Source organism: Pinus tabuliformis, chromosome 5_1, assembly GCF_031772625.1.
Source record: "Pinus tabuliformis cultivar Carrire ecotype Pingquan chromosome 5_1, CPIR1, whole genome shotgun sequence".
NCBI lineage: Eukaryota > Viridiplantae > Streptophyta > Pinopsida > Pinales > Pinaceae > Pinus > Pinus tabuliformis.
The window spans coordinates 907,648,218-907,665,635 of record NC_142305.1 but is presented as its reverse complement, the minus strand read 5'-3'; the positions used below and the strand labels follow the sequence as shown (position 1 = coordinate 907,665,635).

Here is a 17,418-nt window from a genome sequence, read left to right as displayed (position 1 = left end):
GGTCTATTTGAGTAGATAGAATCAAGATCTCCAAAGTCGACACCATAACATTCAAATCACCCACAAATATAAGGTTTGGAGTGTTTAGCAAACCACTACAGGAGATTTTATTCCAAAAAATCTCGGGATCCTGATAGGGTCCATAGAAATTCACCAAAACAACATCGCCAAAAAATCCTTTGAAAGTTGCTACAAATATGATACCCACCATAGGTGAGAAGTCTTGGAGAGAAACATATCTAGGGTTCCAAATAATTTTTAGGCCACCCAAACACCCATTTGTGTCCACTACACATACATGTCAGCCAAGACATACTTTAAACAAATATTCCCTAGCTTTTATTTGCGGGAACCATGGTCTCTTGGCGCAGAATAATTGAGGTATGTTGAACTACGATCAAATGACGAAGGGAACATAATTTGGGAGGGTCACTTACTTCCTTAATATTGAGTGATAGAATGATCATTTAAGTCCCTAAGAGGAGGGATTATGAGCTCTAAGTGCCCTCAAGGATTCCAGGGAAATAACAATATATGTGAGAAGGTTGTCATCAAATTCAAGGATCTTACAAGAGGATTTTTTTTCTTGCAAGCGGGGATAGTTTGAAAGGTATGGAGAGGAGTGTCCCTTGGGGAGGGGGAAACCTGGGAGGGGTTAGTGGAAGGGATAACCACTAAATTTAGAGAGGAGACAATAGAGGAATCCAAAACCTAATGAAAAATGCAACAAGAAATGTTGAAAATAACATCAAGAAAGATCCTAATTTAATTTTGTCCTTGAATTAAATTAAGAATAAAATCGTAATTCCATATCACAAGACAACTTGTATTAGTTAACTAATTTAAATTGACTTAGTTGGATCAATTAATTCAAGTTGAGGGTCTAACTTGAGTCATGTAGAGTGTCTCATACATTATAGATGCCCGGGTTGATTTTATTTTGAGTTGTAATTAATTAATTCTGTTTAACTGAGTTAAAGTCAGTTAAACTAGTTCCAACTGCTGGAGGAACTAGTGGGAGGTCTAGTAGTGTGGTGTTGACTACAATGATCAACCAATTAACTGATAATTCACTCATAATTAGCTCATGCATGTCAGATCTAAGAGTTACCCAATTGAGATTGGAGTTCGAGGACAATGTACTATCAGTTGTATAATCATCTGAATTGTACAAGTGGTGCATGTAGTTAGAGGAAGGCCTATGAGGATTACACAATTCCAATTGAAGAATTTGCCTACTTAATAGGGGGCTAATTCCCAAGGAAGTGCAAGGAAACAAGGACTTGGGCAAGCAAAAAATTGGTTAAGTATTGGCTTGGGCTTGTCTAGGAAGTTGTGAGATGGATAGAGATAACGCAGAGGTTGCTTGGGCTTGAGCAAAGCATTGTAATCTTCTCATATTTTATGACTAATGCAATATACAAATAGCAGGGGGTTTTAGCTGTGGCTTTCCCCAGGGAATCATTGTGTAATGTGTTGATTGAATTCTCTCTTGTATACTACGTGATTTCAAAATCGTTTAATTGTTTCCATTGATGAGTAGAGTAGATTCAAGTTTATTGTATTAGTAAATTACAATTAACAGTTTGAATCTACAAGGAATTTCCACATGGTATCAGAGTAAAAATCACTCTAGAAGAGGAGAATACAAGTTTTTCTTTTGCAGATGAAATCGAATTTGCAATATCATACTTTAGAGCCAGCAGGATGTCATTCTATGGATTGAGACTCAAATATGCCCTTGAGGGTAGTTTGAACTATTTTGCTTGGAAGGACATGATGGAGGCAGTGTTGGAAGACAACGAGCTTAAGGAATTCATAGACAAAGGTATTCCTAAGCCTCCAACAACTGATGCTCAAGATTTGGCAGAGTGAAGAAAATGTGTTGCAAAAGCGAGAAGGATTATCCTAGGAGTTCGAGATGATATTGTCTCAAACCTCCATGGTAAGGAGACCCCATATGCAATGTGGAAGGCCTTAACAGACCTGTTTCAAAAGAGCAGTGACCATAGGAAGCTAGCACTGAAGGTCAATCTTAGAAAAATCAAGATGGAGAAGGGCGACACAATACCAAAGTACTTGACCAAGTTCACCCAATGTTCGAGATGAGCTTGGAAGTGTTAGTGTTACAATTTTTGAAGATGATATGGTCAGCCTAGCACTTCTAGGCCTTCCCAAGACCTGGCACAACTACCAAGGTTCAATAAATGGGAGGGAGAAGCTACCAAAGTGGGAGCGTTTATGGTCTGACTTGGTGCAAGAAGAGATTCAGTGGAACACCAGAGATGGGACCTCATCCAAAGAAGTGGAAGAGGATTTTGCATTAGTCAACAAAGAAAAGAAAGCCAAGGGAAAGAAGTCCCAAGGCGAGGAGGGAAAGAAGAAATACTTGTCCAACATCAAGTGTTTTCGTTGTCACGAGTTCAAGCACTATGCCACAAAATGTCCATAGAAGAAAGCAAGCAATAAGATGCCTGAAGTAGCAGCAGCAGGTGAAGCTCTAGCTTCACAATTACTCTCATTGCATGTATGGAAAGCTAATTAATGGGAAGCATGTGGTATCTTGACAACAATGCCTTGTTCCATATGACGGGGAATAGAGATCTCTTTAGTGACTTGGAGGAGAAAGACCTCAAGCAGGAAAATAGACTTTGGGGATGATTGAAGGTATAAAGCGATCAATATCATACAATTACTTTTCAGACAGAGTTTGACTCCCCTCGCAGACTCAAAGATGTGATGTTTTTTCTAGGATTAAAGAAGAATCTTGTTTTCGTCGCGGTATTGAACGATCATGGCTACAATGCGATATTTAGCAAAGGAAAGGTTTTCCTTAGACACATTGCCATGGGAAAGGTGAAACATATCAGTGTGTGATTCAAGAACTTGTATGCACTTGAGGTACAAGATGCATGCAAAGCCTTGAGGATCAAGGAAAAGGTTAGAGATTTGGTGGTAGAGAGGGAGCATGAATTACCTGTCAATATATAGCCTCAAAAGCAGCCTCAGCAAGTTGTGGAGCAGCCAAAATTGGAGAAGCCGAGGAGGCCAAGTAAAGATCTCGCGTAGGGGGAGAGTTCGAGCCAAGTGGGAAGAGGAAGCACATGCAACTATACCTCCAAGATCAAGGTGGAGCGATGTAGAATCTTAGTCCAAGGGTTGCATAAATTTGGGAAGGGTCCATTGAGGTGTGTTTTCTTTCATGGATCATTACCTTGCTATGGGGCCCACATCATTCAGTAGTAAGAGGATCAGTGTCAATCAGACACTGAGGAGTTCAGAGCAGTGTTGACAACAAAGCAAGAGGCTCAGTAACAGAGTCAATAGTAACACATTTTTTCCCAGTAGACAATTGCAAACACAATTGATTCAATTTATTTTGTTTGGATGCTTTTTTGGTTGTAGATGTTGCAATAGCAACAACAAGAATGACAATAGTTGCATGCAAAACATTCCAAAGGTACTGAATTAGGATAGATGTGAATCCCTTTCTTGTTGAGAGGGAGTGTTCAAAAATTGCAACAAGAAATGTTGAAAATAGCATTAAGAAAGATCCTGATTTAATTTTGTCCTTGAATTAAATTAGGAATAAAATTGTAATTCCACATCCCAAGGCAACTTGTATTAGTTAACTAAGTTAAATTGACTTAGTTGGCTCAGTTAGTTCGAGTTGAAGGTCAAACATGAAGAGTGTCTCCTACATTATAGGGGCCCTAGTTGTGTTTATTTTGAGTTGTAATTAATTAACTCAATTTAACTGAGTTAAAGTTAGTTAAACTAGTTCCAACTGTTAGAGGAACTAGTGGGAGGTCTAGCAGTGTGGTGTTTCCTACAGTGATCATCTGATTAACTGATAATTCACTCATAAATAACTCAAGCATGTCAGATCTGAAAGTTGCCCAATTGAGATTGGAGTTCAAGGATAGTGTACTATCAATTGTATAATCATTTGAAGTGTATAGGTGGTGCATGCAGTCAAAGGAAGGCCTATGAGGGTAGCACAATTCTAATTGAGGAATTTACCTAATTAATAGGGGGCTAATTCCCAAGGAAACAACGTAAGGAAATAAGGACTTGGGCAAGCAAAAAATTGGTTAAGTATTGGCATGGGCTTATCTAGGAAGCTACGAGACAGATAGAGATAGTGGAGAGGTTGCTCGGGCTTGAGTAAAGCATTGTAATCTTCTCATATTTTTTTACTAATGCAATATATAGATAGTAGGGGATTTTAGCTGTGGCTTTCCCCAGGAAATCATTGTGTAATGTGTTGATTGAATTCTTTCTTGTATGATTCGTGGTTTCAGAATCGTTTAATTGTTTTTGCTATTGAGTAGAGTAGATTCAAGTATATTATTTTAGTAAACTACAATTAGGAAATTGAATCTATGAGGAATTTCTACAAAACCCTTGAATCAAAGGCAATTGTAACCTTACAAGATATATCAGAGGACATCTAAAGGTATGAACAACAAAAAAACTAGGGTTCTACTTCAAAGGACAATTTTGAAAGTGGGAGAAGATGGTGGAATTTTCCACTCCCCCTGCACGAAGGGTAAGGTTGGGACAAACAAAGGTATCAATAGAACAACCAATAATCGAAGAGGAAACAACATGACCACTAACCATTACACTAAAATATTGATATCATCATCACATAGGGAAATTATGAGCTTACCTACCAATGACATGATAATGGACTAAGTCGTTTGTAAAGATGATCGAGTAGTTGTGGTCATCATTGAAGACCAAGTCCCCACCCCAGGTACATCATGAGCGTAAGTATCCCTTCCATCTTCTACCCCATCATGCAAGGAAGAAAGAGTCTAAAAACCCATGTCCAAACCCTCAACTATCTACTCCAGTGCTTTTATCCCAACAAAACTAGTGGAAGTCGAATCCAAAAAGAGTCTACCTGGAGTTTTCCACTAAAGATAAAGAACCTTTTTGCATCCCCATAAGGTGGGTGGAGGCCAGAGTATGGGGATTATAGTCCAAAGAAAGAGAAAACCTAACATGTATTAACCCCTTCACCACGTCATTCGACCTAGATAATACCTCCTTGTGCTTCCCAGAACCCACTAGGGGGTTTTTTGGACCAAGCTCACACTTTACAAGATAAGTCGGTTTTAAATGTTCGGTTTGGTGACAAACTATACATATAAAAGGCACCTTCTAAAAATTGAACCTCTGGCAAAAGGAGGAAGCCCCCATGGAGGTGTTTAGTTCCTCCAACAAGCCCTTCGACAAATCCATTTCCACCAAGACCCAAAGGATACTTTTATCAAAAGAAACTAAATACCTTTTGTAGTGCCCTGCTCTAGTTGACTGACAGTGATATGACATTAACATTTATTTAGCCCTAAGGCCCACACTTTATTCTTTGAGGACCTCAGGTTTTGGATCCAGACACATGACTCTATTATTAGTGGTTGTGACGTTTATGTATGTTCTCCATTGATATTATGATGAAGATAGCATTAATGGTTATGCATGTTCTCTATTGGTATTATGATGATTGTAGCATTAATGGTTATGCATGTTCTTTATTTATACTATGATGATTGTAGCATAAATGATTATGTTTGGTCTCTATTGAATTTATTATGATGATATCAGTAAAGGATATGTATGCTCTCTATGGATATCATGATGATGATAGCTTCAATGGATAGGTATGTTTTCTATTGATGTTACGATGTTGATAGCTTTAATGGATATGTATGTTTCCATTGATGTTATGATGATGATAGTCATGATGGATGTGTCCCCTATGTTACCTACTTGCATTAGTTCTGGTTCACAATGAACAATGATGCGAACGACTAGGTAATGTTAATGATGCTATTATGACAATGACTAACACTGAGAAACCTTGTTATTGATGATTATTGAGTATGGTAGGAAACCACCAGAGGCACTCGCATATGATGAGTTGACGACACTTGGTTTGATGAAAATTGATATTATTTTATCTTTGAAATTCTAAGTCAATTTTTAAACTTGCTATATATGTTTACCCATATTCTGATGATATGTAAGTGGTTGTAGGCACAAATCAGTTGCTTGGCTTAATGACTCACATATGGGTGATGGGGTTGTACAATTGGATGGAACTGCATGGGAGGGGTGGGGTAGTGTCCTTGATCTCACCCACTAGCACTCTCGCTGTGACTTAAGCTGGAAAGGTTGAAACACCTTCACCTTGAAGATCACGATGTCATGAGGGTAGGTCCCAAAGTTGGGTCACTCATGAGGATTTTACCGAGGGCACGTATCGAGGTAGATTCCTTGATTCCTGACACCATTAGTCTCACTATAGCAGGCAACATAAGAGATGATAGTGGTATCTGTCGTTGCACCTATACTTTGCTCTCGTAGCCATTGAATGCTTGAAGAAATAAATTATTTTACCTTAAAAACTCTACCCTCCCCATGTTAGAAAATATTAGGTAGATAATGTAGTTTAACTAGGTAAAAATGGTAAAGAGGGGCATAAATGTAAAGATAAATATTAATCCTAAAATAGTTAAACCTAATTAAGAGAAGAGGATGGTGAACTAAAATAAGATTAATAAATTAGATTTTAGAGAAATTTAGAGAACCTCCATGTGGCAACAACCAACATAAAAATATCCATCTAAGAGATAACTTGAGTTAAATTAGGGAGTGGATAGGGGATCAAATCTTAACTTATCAATTGAAATTGGTAATGAACACAAATTAAGGAGTAAACAGGGGGATCAAAAGACAACTAGGAGAAGGAATAGGAATCTTGTTGAGGTGAGGAAAAATATTATTTTTAAATTAAAATTTAAGTAAATAATTTTGGAGATCCTTGAGAGAGTGACACATGGATTGGTGAATAATCAAACTATGGGATTGTAAAAAATAATTAATTATGGATGAGATGCCAAGTGTTGCCTATGAGGACTCCTATAAAAGAAGGGGCAGGCCATGGGAGAGAGGACTTTTTCTTTACCCTATTGTTGGATGGATGAGACTATGTCAGAGTACTGACTATGAGCTATAGTGAGTTTGGTGAGGTCGAGGACTTTAGAGAGGGGACTCTTGAGCCAAAGATTGTTGTCCTCTACTAGCTAATACATTCCTCCATTGTACAACCCCATTGTAGCTCGGGGGTCCGCGAGGAAGGAGAGTACCCAAGGAGTAGGCTGGGAGGTCAACCGATCAGTCATTGCATTTGAATTAAGCATGTCGACGTTCACACTTGGAGGTGATTGACAACAAAGGAGGGCAATTAGCGGCAAGTCAAGTTCGAATCTCGTCTCCTAGTGAATAGTACCTATGTTGTTATTATATTCTTTTGTATGACTTCATTATGGTTTATTTAATAACATGTAAATTAGATGATATGTTCAATGAAGTGAAATTCAGGAAAGTTTTATATAATGCGTAAAAAAAATTGAGTTCCCAATGCTATTTTCTTATGGTTGTATTTTTAGTATTTAAAAAAATAAAAAAATAAAATAGGGTTGGTTGCTTAGATCTTTCACCGAAGTATATAAATCACCCAATACAGTCCAAAACCAACTCAACAACCTGCTTCGACCACAATTCCAGAGGAAAACCTACCAACTTCACCTATAAAATATTATGATTTAGGTTTTTCTACTAAAGGGTTAACCCCAACACTCTGGCGTTGAAGCCACAAATAACCTCTCTCGAGTACTCAAGCCTGATGATAGATCTTAATGAGATCCCCCTCATCCAAAAAGTGGAAGCGTATCCACTAATTCACCAATATGCTTATCGTCGGGAAATACCCCAACAAGGATTTCCAATTAAACCAAACCAATGACTTAATATGAGAAAAGAAGAGTGAAATGTAGAAGAAACAGACCATCAAAGCCCAAGTTGATAAGCTTGTTGTCCTACTGATATCAGTATCAAGACCAAGAGATAGGTTATTCTGCAGAGGGGTGGAGAGGTTTAGACTTGTGAGATGAGAGGAGGGAGCTCACATAACCAAAGAGTGGTTTTGTATACCAACTAAGACAAGTGTGAAACCTGATGCAGAAGAAAAGTCAAGAGGCAAGCCCAAATCATGAGATGAGGTCCCATCAATTGACGCCATTCATGGAAAAAGACAAAAGTCTCTTTAGGGACCCAAAAGCAAAGCAAATGCAAATTGAAACCCAGACCTTAATAGCCAATAAAGCCAAAATCCAAAGGAAAAAACCCACCACCCCAAAGCGAGAACAAAGGCACTGAAAAAACTCTTTATCTAAACAACTACTTGAGTCCAAGCTCTCTAACACAAGCACTATTCAATGCAAAAATGGCTATAACTTCTCCTTTCTTCAAAATCAACTACATCAATCCATTTGTGTGGGTTGCCTCAATCTCATTGACCTCACATAGTGGCGCATGTATTATCATCCAACCAACACTGACCCTCTTCTACACTGGCTCTCTCTAGCCATTTTTACATTAACCCTCCCTCATCAAAATCCCATTACTCTTGTTGGCTCCTTTCACCCTGAGAGTCACTCTCTCCTTCAGAGGACTGTTATTGAAGGTTTTACTTGTCCATGGTGTTGTTGCGGCTCCACTTCCTTAAAAACTTAAATCCCTAAATTCAACTTCAACTTCAACTTTTGCTCCGTACATTTTTATGGACTTACTGAGTAAGATTTTAAATTGATTTTTACTAAATATAAGTTTATATATATATATATATATATATATATATATATATATATATATATATATATATATAGATATAGATATATATATATATAAACAATGTATTACTTTGTTAATATTTATCTTATTCTCTAGTAATTCGTAAGAATCTGAAATGATAAGTTAGTGTAATAATATTTGTCATATTTACATTTAGCTCAATATTTATATTATATCATATCATATTATTATATTATATTATATAATTGGTTTCTAAAAAAGTTATATTATTATTTGTAGGATGTGATCTCTTTTTAATTTCATTGGTGTATTTTTTTATTTTAATTATTATTAATTCAAATATTTATATTGTAAAATTATTATTAATTATAAAAAAAAAAAAATCAGTTTCATTAGACAATATACAATATTTAAAAATAAATGTATTTTAAAAACTCAATTAAGTTTAACAATGCAATAAATTTTTATTTTTATTTTATATTAATTTAATTAAATAATTATAATTAACAATAAATATTAACTATGCACCACAATCTTTGAACTACAATATTCAAAGATCCCCACATTATTTTCCCAATTTGTGTGCCCTTTATCCCCCACCAAAATTAAAGTAAATCAGAATTGTAACCTTCTTACAACCAATAATAAATCGTAAAGGCGATGTCTACCAGGTGTATTGTCACAATCTATTTGATGAGTACTGAAACAAACTTGCTTTTTGTAAATGCAATGTCTATGGGTGTATGTAACAATGTATTTGATGCTTACTGAAACAAGCTTGCTTTCTAAACAAATAAATGTTGCAGGAAAGAATACAACCATTTATATTTCTTTATAATGAGGGTGATTTAAAATTGGAAGTGATATATATACCTTACTTAGGTTATGAGAGAGGAAATAAAATATGGATAGGTGGATATTATTCTCCCTTTTCATACATATGGAAAGATAACATGGCTTTGTAATGAAAATCTGAATTTATGTTGATGATAGGTTCAGTTATTTAACAATCATGGAATAAAGTTATTCATTCACATTATTCCATGTGATTGAATCTTTAAAATTTATAATATAAAACCCTCAGAAATGATGGAGAATGATAACTAATTAACATAGTTTTTAATGAAAATCTGAATTTATGTTGATGGTAGGTTCAGTTATTTAACAACCATGGAATAAAGTTATTCATTCACTTTATTCCATGTGATTGAATCTTTAAAATTTAAAATATAAAACCCTTAGAAATAATGGAGGAAGATAACTAATTTTATTGTCCTTAGAGTAGAAATATTTCTATTGGCTATATGTAATCTTATTTGAGTTTTTATGATTATTAAGTATTATTAGGTAAAGGTGGTAATTCTTTATCTTAGACTTTAGACTTTTTCTATGGTCTCTAGAAAGGAATTTAGAGTAGAAATATTTCTACTGGCTACATGTAATCTTATTTGAGTTTTTATGACTATTAAGTATTATTAGGTAAAGGTGGTAATTCTTTATCTTAGACTTTAGATTTTTTCTATAGTTTCTAGGAAGGAATCTTACTTTGTTAGGTGTGTGATTTTATTTGAGTTGTTATAAAAGTCTCTAGGAGGGAATCTTACTTTGTTAGGTTTGTGATTTTATTTGAGTTGTTATGATTATTAAGTATTATTAAGTAAAGGTGGTAATTCTTTAAGTTAAATTGTAGACTTTCATTCTTAATCCCCAGATTGTCTTTCCTAATTTTTAAAAAGTTGTTTGCACTTATTATTTGCACTTACTAGATTTGAGAAATTCTTTCCAACTAAATACTTCCTAGATTGATGAGATTAAAATACTTACCCAACAAAAAATTGTCCCAAATAATTTGTCTACCTTAAAACAAAACTTCTTACCTTTATATTTATATAATTTTCCATTATAAAACACTCTTATTATAAAGAATCTATTCTACAAAACTCAACAATTCATGCAGACCATTCCTAACCCATTTTTAGATATTCAGCAATAAGCCATGCTTAGATATTCAGACATGGGTGGGAATAGTTATTTCAGGGAAACATACCTCTTGACCCATTCCAGATCCTTGATGGCCTTTGGCACTCTGCAAAAGCAATATATAATGTACATTTCAATAAAATTTCATATCTCGCACCATTGTGAACATAAGGCCAAATATACTGACAAGGTTCCATCGTAAATATAAAATGGATTGATAAAATATACCTCTAATGAAGTCCTGAAACGTGGCCTGAGTTTCATGACATGAGGCACAAGCACCTGAATCAAAGGCATTTGTTCTGTAATACCACCAGGGCTTCCTGAAACTGTGTAACGTATCAATTCACAGACAGCTGCACAAAGAAGTCAAAGGCTCAATTTTTTAATTCATTTTACAAAGCCCCCACTGTCCTCAAAATCCACATAAATATCACTTCGCTTGGGCTAGGAAAAGCAAATTAAGATTGGAAATCACTAACTATCCAATAAAAACATACCATTAACTGCTGTATCAAAAAGCTTGTCTGAGTTCAAAGCACCAAGAGATGCTTGGACTAGAGCATGAGAAGCAAGAGTGCTGGATTGGAATCTGACAAGGAAGAAGCATCATATGAGCAGTCTTTGACAAAAACAAGGCCTCTTTTTCTTTTTAAAGGATTATTCGAGTTATAAGTTATGGAGAACAATTGAGTGAATCTAAAACAAAATGATGAAATTGAGAAACTTGCCCAGAACTTAGTCGTAGCCAGGATGAAAAAGCATCCAAAACCTGCAAAACACGCATTTACTAGCATTTAATTTTTATCATTTTTGTCAAATCCATCTATTCCAAATTTATCATGTTGCCATTATTTATCATACTGCCATCATTTATATCACCAGACAGTTCTTTGATTGCTGCAAACATTAAAAATAACACTGGTTGAAGCAGCTAATAGGAGGATGTAAAGGTTTCAACCCAAATCACCACATACTGACATAAAACATCAAAACATAAGTTATATGGTTGATTGAGATTTCTTCTTTTAATTAAGTAAAGATGCATTAGAACCTCAAACAAAACCAAACCATAAATTAAATTTTTTGAAACAAAACTGTCTATTTATAACAGCATTTCATTATATCATTAAACATGGGTTTTACTTACTAGTACAGAATAAGGAGAATGTAAATGTTTCCATGCAAGATAAATAGACAGCATTCATTATATCATTAAACATGGGTTTGACTTACTAATACAGAAAAGGGAGAATGTAAAAGTTTCCCTGCAAGATAAATTTTAATGCTATAATCTTGTAGAATATAAAACAATATAAAAATATAAACAATTTTGAATAGTTGATTGAGTTAACCATATTTTAATATTAAAGACATTTTGAGAACTTAATCACAGACTGAAGGTAAATGGCAGTGGAAGCTAAATTTTTATGCAAATCCCAGAGTTTCCTATAAGTATTCTATCTATATCTCTCAGACAAAATAAATGTCAAACATGAAAATGTAACTGTGGCTTCTTAGAAAATCCATATCATAATATTATCTGAAAGCTACCCACAAAATTTGGATACTCTCATACTTGCACCGAAATAGAAAGCTTCAACATAGTAACTGAATAACCTTCAAAGCACTCCAGAGATAAAAGTAATTTCAAGGCATTAGGCCTACCTGTTCAAGCATTTCTTCTATGGCCAAGCAAGAACTCAAGATATTAAAAGCAATCTCCACCGATTCCGTCAGTTCTTTCTGAAAATGACGCCGTCTTTCTGGACGAGCAGCAATTTTGTAGTTATATGCCTCCTGAAAGACCATAGCTGCTGCATGAGCTCAAAAATAATACCTAACAAAGATCCATTTCAATTGGGAAGACAAAACCCTAAAGCACATATCTTGTAACAGGGTATAATTGGTATGAAAAATTGAAAACACATATTGTAAAAGGGTATAATTGGCAATGAAAAATATAAAACATTGATCAGGGTGATTATGCCTTATCGACATTTGGTGAGTTTATTATTTTTATTAAATTTTATTTTATTTAATATAATTGATTTTTAAATTATAATGTGAATAGAGTAAAAAATTTAAAAACCAGGCTGTATAATAAAAATTCTCTTACACCAAATTCTTATATAATTTGAGAAAAAAATGCATATATAATGCATATATTATCAAACACATTGCGTACATGTTTCAGTATGATTTTGGATCTGGAGTATATCTTAAAGTTTTTTTTGTTTGGTTAAGGGTTTGTTTTTTTCTGACAAAAGAAAATAGATTAATGATCCAAGATCCAGATTAAGCATCTCAAGAGTGAGATATATAGTTTTTTTTAAATAAATAGTGATGAATCAATCTACATTCATGAATAACAAGTAGTAATAATTGTCAAGTAGTAATAATTGTCCCTACTACTAATTTAACAACTAAAGTATAATACATTTTTTCATTATAAAAAAAATATATTTAAACATGATTCCACAATTTCCAATTCCTAAAAATATATATCATTTTATTCTGGAACCTCAAACCTAGATAAAATATTTATCACCCTATCAACTTCCAATGAATTTGAAATAAAGGATCCATCTATCATTGGAATAAAGTATCAATCATCATGTCCATTAAAACTGAGGAACAGCTCAGTATAACTGTTATAAGTTTTGAATTTTGTTTTTAAATATTTGATACAGATTTGTTAACCAATTTATATAATTTAAATATTTTAAAATGTAATTTAAATGATAAAAAATTTACAATGTCACCACTAAAACATAAAACAACGAAACTGTACGCTGTAAACTTATAGTTAAATTAACATTTACATAGGCTACTAAATTTTTGTAATAAAATTATTTTTAAGACTGTTACTATGTAGTGGATTCAATTTTATTCCATAGATTACACCATAATCAATAAATAATGTATAGGTTAAATGACTAAAACAAATTACCTCTGGCATAACTTCCAGTAGTTCTAAAAAGCTAGGAAGGAATTCTGGCGTAGTACCCAACTCATCTCTTAACCATTTTAAATGTCCACCGCTGCCCCAATCTTTTGCAGGAACATGCACTGTTAGTGCTGCCATTGCTATACTAATCTGTAAACAGATATTGATGAATGATTAAAAATAAGATTACGAGGAAACTAGGCAAGACAATATGAGATAAAAACTAAAGATGGTGTACATTTTAGTTACGCTGTTGTCCATGTATACCTGTTTTCTAACCTTGGCTGGACCTTTGCTAAACCTTTTCAACAAGTTCTGCACATCAATGGGATGATTGAGCAACCAGGTATATCAGAACTTCCAGCATCATTTCAACATTTTAATAAAAATTCAATGAAGCCTTGAAATTCAAGATAAGTCTATAATTCTCTGCTTTCCCTTCCAGTTATAGTCAGATGGAAATTATTTAGAGTTTGAGCTAGTACATATATTGAAGATAAATTAATTACTGCTGCATCAATTGAATGCTGTAAAATAATGTCTACTTGCCTTTAGTGATTCCCGTAATGATATGAAAGCTGAAGAGGGCAACTCCTCAAAATCACGCTGGACCTGCAATAATATGGTTCAAGAACTTTCTAAATGTCACAGAAACTAATAAATTTAAAATACCGAGAATAAAATTAGTGACTACAGAGGATTATTTTTAAGTATAAATTTTAAGAATATTTCGAAATTTTATAAATAAAAAAGCGATTAAATGATTCGCTTTCATTCTAATTATTAAATTTCAAAACACTCTTAAAATTTACAATGCTTTAACTATGGCAGAGTGTTTATGTACCTTCGTCTTAAGAGTCTGAGAGCAAAACATAAGAGTCTCTAAATTGGTATTGGGTTCATGCAGTAGGCTGTCTGACACCTGAAATAAAAGCATCTTGATGATCAGTTACCTGTACTTCATAAAATGAAATTCCAAACCAAACACGTTATTTAAAAAGTCTCAAGGAATTTCTAAAATGTATAGTTTTCAATGGATTAACATTACAAAATTTGATCATGACTAAATTTTAGAAACTTCCAAATTACAGCATTCTAAAGTACACTAGAACATAATCTAATTATAAATTTGAGCCAAAAAATTTTGTTATAGAGAAGTTTTGTAAATGGGTATGGGGATGAGAAAAGAGTTAGGTAGAAAAAAGAAGTACTATATTAAGGAATTCAATCTTACGTGTGATTTACAACAAAAAGAGTTCATTGGAGCTGGCATTTTGTGGAGGGCAAAGGTTCTTATTGCTCAATTAAGAACCAATTCGTGTCAACTTAGGTGTGGAACGGGACAAAGCTTGGGAAGAACGGGTGTGTGTGGGAAAAACATTTCATTTTGAAATGTGATGCATTCAAAGACATCAGAGAAAGTTATGGGAATATGTTAGCATCGGTTTCTTAGCATTGTCTTTTCAGTGAAGAGATTGTTGGAAAGTTATTTAAATAAGAAAAAAATTAAATTGCAAAAAACCAAAAACAGAAAACTAATAGTCCCATAGACTATTTTTAATTTCATAAACATTAAAATATCATTTCATTATGATAAAATTGTAATTTAAGTAAATTATATAGTTAAAAATATAATTTTTATAAAAGAATAATTTATTTTAATTTTAAAATAAAAACATGCCAATCAAACCTCGAAACTTTGATTTAATTGTTCACACCATAGTTCCATCAATATTATGATTTAATTGTTCACGCCATAGTTCCATAAATATTAGGGCTCTGTTCATAATAATTTCATCATGTTTCATATTTGATTGTACTCCTACTTCACCATGTCTCAAAAGTTTGGTAACTCCCGAATGTATACAGAGCCTAGAATAGAAAACTTAAAACACACATTTCTAAATCAAAATTGTGCATAACCTCTATTCATTACTTTACGTATTGAATTCTGAACACTGGTGATAAAAGAATGCATAGTTACAAGCTGAATAGAATAGCTTAAAAGCCTGTGCTAAACTAATTGATACAGTAAATCTTTATTAGACTTTTCATTTGTTGGGATTCAAAACAACCAATTTTTATTAATTTTCTGAATAGAATAGCTTAAAAGCTTGTGTTAAACTAATTGAAACAGTAAATCTTTATTAGAATTTTCATTTGCTGGGATTCAAATAACTAATTTTTTTTATCTGTTAGGATTTTAAATTGACTTAGGTTAATTGCAGATTTTGGAAATATTTCGAAAAGGATGCAATTAATATAGAGATACTTATTCTTAGGTGATTTTTAAGAGATGAGATGAGAGACAAGGTGAAGTGAGGCTGGGATATGTGATCTTCTATTCTATCAAATTAGTTGAGAGAGTTTTATATGTGAATAACAAAAACTTGGATTTAAAAAAGTTCTCTCTGTATAATTAGAGGTCTTAATGGAAATGGATTCAGCACTATCAAAAACTTTCTAGACACCCAAAATCCTAAAATTTGACAGCGGTACCCCAGATTTCCCAAAAATTCTGTCAGATTTTAGCAAAAAATCATGCCTAGATTTCTACTATTTACTGAGCAAATTTATGACCTAGATAAACTACTCCTTAAATCAGTGTAATTGTTTTATGTTTTTGGTTTCAGTAGACTACTTCTCAGATAAAGTTTTAAGTTTTTGGTTTTGAAAAAAGTACGGGGACAAAGTAAAATCACTATTTTTAGTTCATTAAAAAAGTATTAGTTTTGAATTTAGAGTATTAATGGCATTGATAAAATCACTATTTTTAGTTCATTAAAAAGTATTGGTTTTGAATTTAGAGTATTAATGGCATTGATAAACTCATTGCACTGATCTATATAACTTTAACCATTCAAATCTATCATTCCAACAATTTTACCAAATTTTAAATAAAACGCATAGTAAAAAACAGTACTCCACCATATTCGTTTCTCACTCCCTGGATTAGCTGTTTTTAATTCTTGATCTCAGACAATAATAAGATGCCTTAAAAACATGAATTTCTGCAAGTTGCATAGTCTGAAAATCTGTGATTTGGCTCAAGGAGGACTACGACAGTTGTTGTAGCATGTAATTAATAATAACAATAATGTGAATGAGTTGGGTTGCAAAAATAGTGGATATTATACATTCAATTGGAGAGTAATAATGATGTATATATATTGCTGAGATATACACAGTTGGATGTGAAATGTATATATACAATGTATATCCGAACTATGCTGAGTGCAAATTAATTTTCGAAAAATATGGAATAAGACTGATACCTGCCACGCGTCCACGTTTCTCTGGAATTCTTGCAACCATCTGTTAGCGTCCTTGCGAATTTGCTGGTCCGGATGATGGTAGAGAGCCTTTAGAGCCTCCTGAAGTGTGGTTTTCACATCTGCAGATGACATTTTTATACCCCCTCTGTGACAATTAATTACTTGAGTAGAGGAAACGAGGGCAATTTCGAATTCTACTGCTGCTGCTTCTGTTACTGTTACTGGTGAGGGCAAGCTAATTGTTAAAACGTAACAATGGTGGTTGCCGTTACCCTCACAGCGTTAACCTGCATGCAGCTGGTTCCAAATTCTTGTGCCCAAGATTGGTCTCACACAAGCTCTATCCCCTTAAAGGCCTTCGCTTACGCCCGCCAACCGCCAAATAACCGACTTTTATCTGGAGATCATCCTCTTTGGCGGCGCCGCCGGTGCAGCATAACTGACTCTCCCCCAAGATCATCGTCCTCGTGAGCGGCGCCACCACCGCCGCCAGCGTTAGGTCACATGCCACGAAGAAAGGTTAGGCTCATGCAAACTTGGAACATT

The 17,418-nt window shown here is 34.0% G+C and overlaps 1 protein-coding gene across 1 annotated transcript in view; it reads right to left on the bottom strand.

Annotated features, from left to right (window-relative positions):
• LOC149167758 (transportin MOS14-like) overlaps positions 1 to 17,175 on the bottom strand; it is a 215,925-nt gene extending 198,750 nt beyond the window's left edge. Inside the window, exons 1-9 of the mRNA XM_089431588.1 lie at positions 16,873 to 17,175; positions 14,442 to 14,519; positions 14,147 to 14,209; positions 13,865 to 13,912; positions 13,601 to 13,747; positions 12,316 to 12,447; positions 11,379 to 11,419; positions 11,148 to 11,239; positions 10,876 to 11,003 (exon numbers count right to left, since the gene is read on the bottom strand). Of these exons, the coding sequence (XP_089287714.1) occupies positions 10,876 to 11,003; positions 11,148 to 11,239; positions 11,379 to 11,419; positions 12,316 to 12,447; positions 13,601 to 13,747; positions 13,865 to 13,912; positions 14,147 to 14,209; positions 14,442 to 14,519; positions 16,873 to 17,004 (861 nt within the window). The 5' untranslated portion in view covers positions 17,005 to 17,175. The remainder of the gene's footprint in view (positions 1 to 10,875; positions 11,004 to 11,147; positions 11,240 to 11,378; positions 11,420 to 12,315; positions 12,448 to 13,600; positions 13,748 to 13,864; positions 13,913 to 14,146; positions 14,210 to 14,441; positions 14,520 to 16,872) is intronic.
• Between the last annotated feature and the right edge of the window lie 243 nt (positions 17,176 to 17,418).